This window comes from Penaeus vannamei, chromosome 5, assembly GCF_042767895.1.
Source record: "Penaeus vannamei isolate JL-2024 chromosome 5, ASM4276789v1, whole genome shotgun sequence".
NCBI lineage: Eukaryota > Metazoa > Arthropoda > Malacostraca > Decapoda > Penaeidae > Penaeus > Penaeus vannamei.
In genome coordinates, this window is record NC_091553.1 from 6,000,020 (window position 1) to 6,010,196 (window position 10,177).

General features: G+C 40.1%; 1 protein-coding gene across 4 annotated transcripts in view; it reads right to left on the minus strand.

Annotated features, from left to right (window-relative positions):
• The window catches only part of LOC113828398 (globin), a 77,472-nt gene that overhangs the window by 2,707 nt on the left and 64,588 nt on the right, over positions 1-10,177 (minus strand). For all 4 annotated transcript variants that reach the window (XR_011398575.1, XR_011398574.1, XM_070121767.1 and 1 more), the window contains exons 2-5: positions 8,331-8,419; positions 6,757-6,917; positions 5,610-5,715; positions 3,821-3,940 (exon numbers count right to left, since the gene is read on the minus strand). Coding sequence is in view for 2 of the 4 variants with exons in the window: in XM_070121767.1 (XP_069977868.1) it covers positions 3,821-3,940; positions 5,610-5,715; positions 6,757-6,917; positions 8,331-8,381 (438 nt within the window). In the remaining 2 variants the exon portion in view is untranslated. The remainder of the gene's footprint in view (positions 1-3,820; positions 3,941-5,609; positions 5,716-6,756; positions 6,918-8,330; positions 8,420-10,177) is intronic.

Here is a 10,177-nt window from a genome sequence, read left to right on the forward strand (position 1 = left end):
CTCTTAATCTCTCTCTCTCTCTCTCTTTCTCTCTTAATCTTTCTTTCTCTCTCTTTCTCTTAATCTCTCTCTCTTTCTCTTCATCTCTCTCTCTCTCTAGCTCTCTCTCTCTCTAGCTCTCTCTCTCTCTCTCTCTCTCTCTCTCTCTCTCTCTCTCTCTCTCTCTCTCTCTCTCTCTCTCTCTCTCTCTCTCTCTCTCTCTCTCCTTCTCATGGAAGATTTTGGACAAGGTACAATATCCAAAACTTACTAAGGCTTAACAGTAGAATTTATTACTATTATTATTATTATTATCATTATTATTATTATCATTGCAATTATAACTACTATTATCATTATCATTATTATCACTATCATTCATATCATTATCATTATTATTATTATCATCATCATTATCATCATTATTATCATTATTTTTAGACATATCAAAGTTCAATTTGCGTGATTTTTATTTTGCGTTTTATTTTTTAACGAATTCTTCATATTTGGTAGAAATCTATTTACACTCCAGGTTATTACTAAAGACATTCCGACATCCATATACATTTGTCTAAAGAAAGTTACGTAATGATGAATAGCATGACAAAATATTCATGCAAAACCAAATCAGATTATAGTGATTTCGTCGCAAAATTTGACAGAAACTGATCAGCTGATTTGAATTTGTTATTAGGTTAGGCGGTTGAGTTGCCGACGACCGTTTTAAGTCACAGGACAATGACTCTTGCCGGATATATTATAGTTTAGCATAATGGCCGGATAAGACAACTAAATTCGCTAGCCACTAGTTGTCTGTCTATATAGTTATAAGTTTTTTCTCTGTCTCTGTCTCTCTGTCTCTCTCTTTCTCAGTCTGTCTGTCTCTGTCTCTGTCTCTGTCTCTGTCTCTCTCTCTCTCTCTCTCTCTCTCTCTCTCTCTCTCTCTCTCTCTCTCTCTCTCTCCCTCTCCCTCTCCCTCTCCCTCTCCCTCTCCCTCTCCCTCTCCCTCCTCCCTCCCTCTCTCTCTCTCTCTCTCTCTCTCTCTCTCTCTCTCTCTCTCTCTCTCTCTCTTTCTCCCTCTTTCTCCCTCTTTCTCCCTCTTTCTCCCTCTTTCTCCCTCTTTCTCCCTCTTTCTGCCTCTTTCTCCCTCTCCCTCTCCCTCTCCCTCTCCCTCTCCCTATATATATATATATATATATATATATATATATATATATATATATATATATATATACATATATATACATACATACATACACACAAATATAAATATGAATATATACACATGTATACACATTAATATAAATAAATGAATATATATTTGTATATATACATATATATGCACACACACACACACACACACACACACACACACACACGCACGCACACACACACACACACACACACACACACACACACACACACACACACACACACACACACACACACACACACACACACACACACATACATACATAATATATATATATATATATATATATATATATATATATACATATATATATATATATATACATAAATTTCTGTCTATTTATGTGTACGTATATGAATTTATAAATGGAACAATATACATGAATAGATAGAGATACATTAATAAATATAGATTATCATAGATGCAGATACAAATACAAACACATACAAAAATCTATGATACAACGAGCAAAATGAAATGGACTAGGCACCAACAACAGTCACGTGACATGACGTCATAAGCAGGTTAGTCATGTTCCCCGATATTTCATTAGTCTGTCATAGTAATCTTTTATTCTCTTTCTCTTTTTGTTCCCTAGACGAGAATGCGAGAAAGGGAGGGAAAGGAAAGGAAGAGAGAGAGAGAGAGAGAGAGAGAGAGAGAGAGAGAGAGAGAGAGAGAGAGAGAGAGAGAGAGAGAGAGAGAGAGAGAGAGAGAGGGGTGAGAGAGAGAGGGAAAGGGAAAGGGAGGGGGGGGGAGAGAGAGAGAGAGAGAGAGAGAGAGAGAGAGAGAGAGAGAGAGAGAGAGAGAGAGAGAGAGAGAGAGAGAGAGAGAGAGAGAGAGAGAGAGAGAGAGAGAAGGAGAGAAAGAGTTGGAGATAGAAAAAAAAGAAAAGAAAAAATGAGAACAACTGATAAAAAGAAAAGAGAGAACGACAAATACAAGAAAGATACATCAACAATCAAACAAAAAAGAAAAAGCTATAATAAAACCCAATTTAAACAAAACAAATGAACGAAAGAAACAAACATAAAAAAAGAGTAAAAAAGAAAAAGAAAAATATGTCAAAAGGCAGTAAATCAGAACCTTCTCCATATACCCTTCCGTCCCTAAGAAAAAAAAAGCAAATAAAAAAAGAAAGAAAGAAAACAGTAAATCCAAACCTTTCTCCTCTCCCCCCCCCCATGCCCACCCCAACCCACCTCGAAGTCCTTCTTGGGCACGCCTCTCCCCTCCCCATGCCCTCCCCCAACCCACCTCGAAGTCCTTCTTGGGCACTCCTCCCTCCCCTCCCCCCCCTATACCCTACCCCAACCCACCTCGAAGTCCTTCTTGGGCACGCCTCTCCCCCCCCCCCCATACCCTACCCCAACCCACCTCGAAGTCCTTCTTGGGCACGACCTCTCCCCCCCTCCCCTCATGCCCTACCCCAACCCACCTCGAAGTCTTTGGGCACGCCTCTCCCTCCCTCCCCCCCATGCCCTACCCCAACCCACCTCAAAGTCCTTCTTGGGCACGCCTCTCCCCCCCCCCCCTCCCCCCATGCCCCCTACCCACCTCGAAGTCTTTGGGCACGCTTCTCCCTCCCCCCCCCCCCTTGCCCTACCCCCAACCCACCTCGAAATCTTTGGGCACGCCTCTCCCTCCCCCCCCATACCCTACCCCAACCCACCTTCGAAGACTTTGGGCACGCCTCTCCCTCCCCCCCCCTCCATGCCCTACCCCTACCCACCTCGAAGTCCTTCTTGGGCACGCCTCTCCCCCCTTCCCCCATACCCTACCCCAACCCACCTCGAAGTCTTTGGGCACGCCTCTCCCCCCCCTCCCCCCATACCCTACCTCTACCCACCTCGAAGTCCTTCTTGGGCACGTCTCTCCCTCCCCCCCATACCCTACCCCCAACCCACCTCGAAGTCTTTGGGCACGCCTCTCCCCCCCCCCCTCCCCCCATACCCTACCTCTACCCACCTCGAAGTCCTTCTTGGGCACGTCTCTCCCTCCCCCCCCATACCCTACCCCCAACCCACCTCGAAGACTTTGGGTACGCCTCTCCCCCCTCCCCCCATGCCCTTCCCCAACCCACCTCGAAGTCCTTCCTGGGCACGCCTCTCCCCCTCCCCCAACCTACCTCGAAGTCCTTCTTGGGTACGCCTCTCCCCCCTCCCCCCATACCCTTCCCCAAACCACCTCGAAGTCCTTCTTGGGACGCCTCCCCCCCCATGCCCTACCCCAACCCCTACCCACCTCGAAGTCCTTCTTGGGTACGCCTCTCCCCCTCCCCCATGACCTTCCCCTACCCACCTCGAAGTCCTTCTTGGGCACGCTTCTCCCCCCTCCCCCATACCCCTCCCCCCATGCCCTACCCCAACCCACCTCGAAGTCCTTCTTGGGCACGCCTCTCTCTCCCTCCCCCCCCATGCCCCACCCCCCATGCCCCATCCCTACCCACCTCGAAGTCCTTCTTGGGTACGCCTCTCCCCCCTCCCCCCATACCCTCCCCCAACCCACCTCGAAGTCCTTCTTGGGCACGCCTCCCTCCCTCCCCCCCCCATACCCTTCCCCAACCCACCTCGAAGTCTTTGGGCAGGCCTCCCCCCCCATACCCACCCATACCCTACCCCTACCCACCTCGAAGTCCTTCTTGGGCACGCCTCTCCGCTTGTGGTTGAGGGCAGTAGCGTTCAGCATTTCCACCAGGCAGGTCACATCGTCCAAGTTGTCCACGAGACCCGTAATGGCCAACATCACCTGGAGAAAAAAGAAAAAAATAGGCCCAAAAAATGCGTGGAATTGGTGCGCAATCTAATCGTGTAATTGTGTAATTGCCAATTATGGAAAACAGTCGTTGGGACTTTGTTATTCATTGGGATATAGGAGATAGGAGCTTCGTGTTATGAACCGAATGAATTGTCTGTGTAGACGTGTCTTCATTCTTTTTCACATACTTGATTAAAGAGAATTTGATATTAATTTGATCATCTCTGCCTTTGTTGCGAAAACTAACAAGGCAGAATGCTTTTGATGATAAATTTAAGCACAGGATGTGTACGTTTCACAGTTTTTCTTCTGAACTGTACATGCAAGTATTTATGCACATACACACGAGTAAATGCGCAATTCAGTAAGCAATTATATTCCAAAAATTGTAAAGTAACTATAAATTTTGATGGAGAGACAAAGCAAGTGCAAAATAACGGTGCATAAAACAATATATTCATTGTAAAGTCGAGCGGATAATGTTTCATAATTCATATATGTATTTTTTCTTTTTTTATTAATACTGCCTTGTTTCTTGTGTATAAAACCAGGCATTTTATACCAATCTAGAAAAATAATAATAAAATTCCCATTATGTATGAATGCGAGACTCAGAAGGAAAACAAAAGCACATCGGAATAAATATATAAACACACGCAGGCAGTCTAAACACACGCGGTGACGCTTCCACACATAACAACATATCGAGTTACATTTGAACCACGACAATGTTGCGGCGGCCATGGGAGGAAAAAAGAATAAAATAAAAAAGAATACAAGACAGGGTTCTTTGTTGTAGTAAGACAAGGAGCGCTCTTGTCAAGGGCCGAGGAGTGCGCCATTCACGAGGAAAATGCGAAATTTATTTTTGTTCTTTCTCTTGTGTTGCATTTGTCTCCTGTTTTTTATTTTTGTGTTGCATTTATCTCCTGTTTTGTTTTTTTTGTGTGTGTGTTGCATTCATCTCCTGTTTTTTTTTTTGTTTTTTTTTATTTATCCTGTTTTTATTTTGTGTGTGTGTGTGTGTGTGTGTGTGTTGCATTTATCTCCTGTTCTCTCTTTTGTGTTGCATTTATCTCCTGTTCTCTCTTTTGTGTTGCATTTATCTCCTGTTCTCTCTTTCGTGTTGCATTTATCTCCTGTCTTTTCTTTCGTGTTGCATTCATCTCCTGTCTTTTCTTTCGTGTTGCATTTATCTCCTGTTTCTTCTTTTGTGTTGCATTTACCTCCCGTTTTTTTCGTATTGCATTTATCTCCTGTTCTCTCTTTTGTGTTGCATTTATCTCCTGTTCTCTCTTTTGTGTTGCATTTATCTCCTGTTCTCTCTTTTGTGTTGCATTTACCTCCTGTTTTTTCTTTCGTGTTGCACTTATCTCCTGTTTTTTTTTTTTTTTTTGTGTTGCATTTATCTCCTGTTCTCTCTTTCGTGTTGCATTTATCTCCTGTTTTTTTTTCTCTCTCTTTTGTATTGCATTTATCTCCCGTTTCTTCTTTTGTGTTGCATTTACCTCCTGTTTTTTCTTTCGTGTTGCACTTATCTCCTGTTTTTTTTTTCTTTCTTTCTTTTTTTCATTTGTGTTGCACTTATCTCCTGTTCTCTCTTTTGTGTTGCATTTATCTCCTGTTTTTTTCTTTCGTATTGCATTTATCTCCTCCTTACCGTAGATGCGTGGGCAGCAAGGCGTTTATTCGTCTTCAGTTCCTCTTCTGTCTTGTCGGCGAAACCCTTAAACCTGGTCTGGAGTTCAGGCTCGGCGCGGAACAGTCTGGAAGGAACGAGTGACCGTTACGGATTTGAAATTCGCCCCCGGTTTATTAGCCTTTATCATCAAACTACCGTTATTTCGCGTTTTGGGAGAAGAAAAAAGGGTTTATAAGCCTATATTATCAAACCACTAAACCACTGTTATTACGCGTTTTGTGAGAAGAAAAAGGTTTATAAGCCTATATCACCAAACCACTGTTATTACGCGTTTTGGGAGAGGTAAAAAAGGTTTATAAGCCTATATTACCAAACCACTGTTATTACACGGTTTGGGAGAAGAAGAAAGGTTTATAAGCCTATATCACCAAACCACTGTTATTACGCGTTTTGTGAGAAGAAAAAAGGTTTATAAGCCTATATCACCAAACCACTTATTTCGCGTTTTGTGAGAAGAAAAAAGGTTTATAAGCCTATATTACCAAACCACTGTTATTACGCGTTTTGCGAGAAGAAAAAAGGTTTATAAGCCTATATTACCAAACCACTGTTATTACGCGTTTTGTGAGAAGAAAGGTTTATAAGCCTATATTACCAAACCACTGTTATTACGTGTTTTGTGAGAAGAAAAAAGGTTTATAAGCCTATATTACCAAACCACTGTTATTACGCGTTTTATGAGAAGAAGAAAGGTTTATAAGCCTATATTGCCAAACCACTGTTATTACGCGTTTTGTGAGAAGTAAAAAAAAGGTTTATAAGCCTATATTACCAAACCACTGTTATTACGCGTTTTGTGAGAAGAAAAAAGGTTTATAAGCCTATATTACCAAACCACTGTTATTACGCGTTTTGTGAGAAGAAAAAAGGTTTATAAGCCTATATTACCAAACCACCCAACCCCTGTTATTACGCGTTTTGTGAGAAGAAAATATATATATATATGGATAAAAAATTACGTCTCTATTTGAAACAGAACCACCAGATCTTTGCATTGCCTTGGAGAATAATGAAAAAAAAAGAAAAGAAAAGAAAAAAAACACACAAATCGATATGATCCTTCCACGTGGCTAATCAAAAACAAAAATAGACGCGTAGGACTCACGTTAAAAAGAAATTGATCCCGTGGACTTTCATGTCGGGTCGAACCATGTCCCAGGTACGGACCATGGCGGTTCGGTGGCGCAAGGTCAGGCCTGTGGTGGGGTCAGCCACGTCGCCCTCAGGACCCAGGTCACCGTCTTCTGCGTACTGGACGCTGCTCACCTGATAAAAGGTCATAGGGCGTGGCATTGACTTTGGACTTGGGTTTGGGGAAATATGGTTTAGTTAGATTGCTGTTAATGAGATATATTGATCAGTTGATCAGTCAGAATGGAGTAGATCTATGTAAAATATTAGTGATTCGTTTTCTTGGTATTGAAAGAGAGAGAGAGACAGACAGACATAGATAGATAGAAAGACAGAAATAGAGATAGAGAAAGACAAAGACAGAAACTTTTGGGGGATCAGTCGATATTTCAGAATGGGGTAGATCTATGTAAAATATTAGTGATTCGTTGGTTTTCTTGGTATTGAAAGCGAAAGAGAGAGAGAGGCAGTCAGACTGAGACAGAAAGACAGAAATAGAGATATAGAAAGACAAAGACAGAAACTTTTGGGTGATGAGTCGATATTTAAGAATGGGGTAGATCTATGTAAAATATTAGTGATTCGTTGGTTTTCTTGGTATTGAAAGAGAGAGACAGAGACAGAAAGACAGACAGAGATAGAGAAAGACAAATACAAAAAAAATTGGATGATCAGTCGATATTTCAGAATGGGGTAGATCTATGTAAAATATTAGTACTTTGTTGGTTTTCTTGGCATTGAAAGAGAGAGAGAGACAGCCAGAAAGACAGAGATAGAGAAAGACAAAGACAGAAACTTTTGGGTGATCAGTCATTTCAGAATGGGGTAGATCTATGTAAAATATTAGTGATTCGTTGGTTTTCTTGGTACTGAAAGAGAGAGAGAAAGATAGACAGACAGACAGAGATAGATATAGAGAAAGACAAAGACAGAAACTTTGGGGGGATCTGTCGATATTTCAGAATTGGGTAGATCTATGTAAAATATTAGTGATTCGTTGGTTTTCTTAGTATTGAAAGAGAGATAGAAAGACAGAGATAGAGAAAGACAGAAACTTTTGGATGATCAGTCGATATTTCAGAATGAAGTAAATCTATGTAAAATATTAGTGATTCGTTGGTTTTCTTGGCATTGAAAGAGAGAGAGAGACAGACAGACAGACAGAGATAGAGAAAGACAAAGACAAAGACAGAAACTTTTGGGTGATCTGTCGATATTTCAGAATGGGGTAGATCTATGTAAAATATTAGTACACTGTTGGTTTTCTTGGTATGGAATGAGAGATAGAGAGAGAGAGAAATAGACAGAGACAGAAAGACAGAAATAGAGATAGAAAAAGGCAAAGACAGAAACTTTTGGGTGATCAGGCGATATTTCAGAATGGGGTAGATCTATGTAAAATATTAGTACTTTGTTGGTTTACTTGGTATTGAAGGAGAGAGAGAGAGAGAGCCAGAAAGACATAGAAACAGACAAAGACAGAGAACGACAGATACCGAGAGAGAGAAAAAAAGAGAAAGAGAGACAGAAAGAGTGAAGCCTCATTACCTGAGTCCCAGCAGTCCACCAACCCCACAGAAGACTCCACATTGCTCCCATCGTCTCCCAGTGATGTCTCGGACCTCACACCTCACAATCTGTGGAAAAAAAATCCGTGTAAACGCAAGCAAGTGACTAGCAACGAAGTCAAGTGAAAACTTTCGAAAATGAATGTCAAGATAGTTTTACACACTGACCATGTTTTCGAAGTCTGTAATCCACGTTAAGCTTATATAAAGTAGCATTCTGAGAGCGCATACCTCCGCCAAGGCAATAGGGTCACTTAGGGTGTCACACTAGCACTTTTTCCCGTCAATTTTTTTGAACATTTTCTGAAAATTTGTCCATTTTTGAGCGAATTGTCGATTTTCCAGTCAGACGATAATGATCGTTTCCGTCTGAAAACCTTAACGTCAACTTTTTTCCAACCAAGCATACTCAAAATCAACAGTTATATTCGAGAATGTTTGTATTTATGTTTAATAAAATTGTCAAAAAACGGACGGAAAAAGTGCTAGCGTGACACGGCCTTTATACAATGAAAAATATATACGCATCTGAAGAATTGCGTTAAAATTGCTTCTTTCTCCAGTACACTGGAAACGTCCGTAAACATAATCTCCTTGGAAATAATAATGGTAATAATAATAATAATAATAATAATGATGATAATAATGGCAATGATATCTACATTTATAGATAATCAAAGGTATATAATTGTTTATTGCCTCGGTAATAGGTATAACTATTACTATTAACTATTATCAGTTACCCCTATTATCATTAGCTATTATCCGTTGCCTAATAGCTTTGACAATCGGAGTAATTGATACAATCGTTAAAATTAATCCTGAATTATTGTCATAGCAATTATTGTCATAGTAATAGGTATAACTATTACTATTAACTATTATCAGTTACCCCTATTATCATTAGCTATTATCCGTTGCCTAATAGCTTTGGTAATGGGAGTAATTGATACAATCCTTAAAATTAATCCTGAATTAATGTCATAGTAATAGGTATAACTATTTCTATTAACTATTATCAATTACCCCTATTATCATTAGCCATTATCCGTTGCCCAATAGCTTTGGCAATCGGAGTAATTGATACAATCGTTAAAATTAATCCTGGATCCTGATAACCACCGAAATTTAATGGCATCTGTATTAGGTTAAGCCACGCGCCTCTGGTGAAAATCAATAAAAATGCTCATAACGTTTTGAGTTATCCTGCTAACCAACAAACTAACTAACCAACGCTACCTAAATCATAACCTCTTTGACGGAGGTCACAGAATCATCATATTTTATATATAATTTCTTACGATGAGGTCAAATTCGTCCGGTCGATGGTGTGATAACCGAAGAAGCCGTTTTGTAGGAGAGATATATATATATATATATATATATATATATATATATATATATATATATATATATAGAGAGAGAGAGAGAGAGAGAGAGAGAGAGAGAGAGAGAGAGTTCAATTCAATTCAATTCATTTCAATTCAATATATATATGTATGCATGTATGCATATATATGTGTGTGTGTGTGTGTGTGTGTGTGTGTGTGTGTGTGTGTGTGTGTGTGTGTGTGTGTGTGTGTGCACGTGTGTATACATACATACATACATACATGCATATATATATATACATACATACATACATATATATATATATATATATATATATATATATATATATATATATATATATATATATATATATATACATACACACACATACACACACACACATATACATACATATACACGTATACATAACACACAAGTCCTTCACTCTACAATTAAGCCACGTACGTATTCGTAAAGCAAAGAGAATGAAAACCC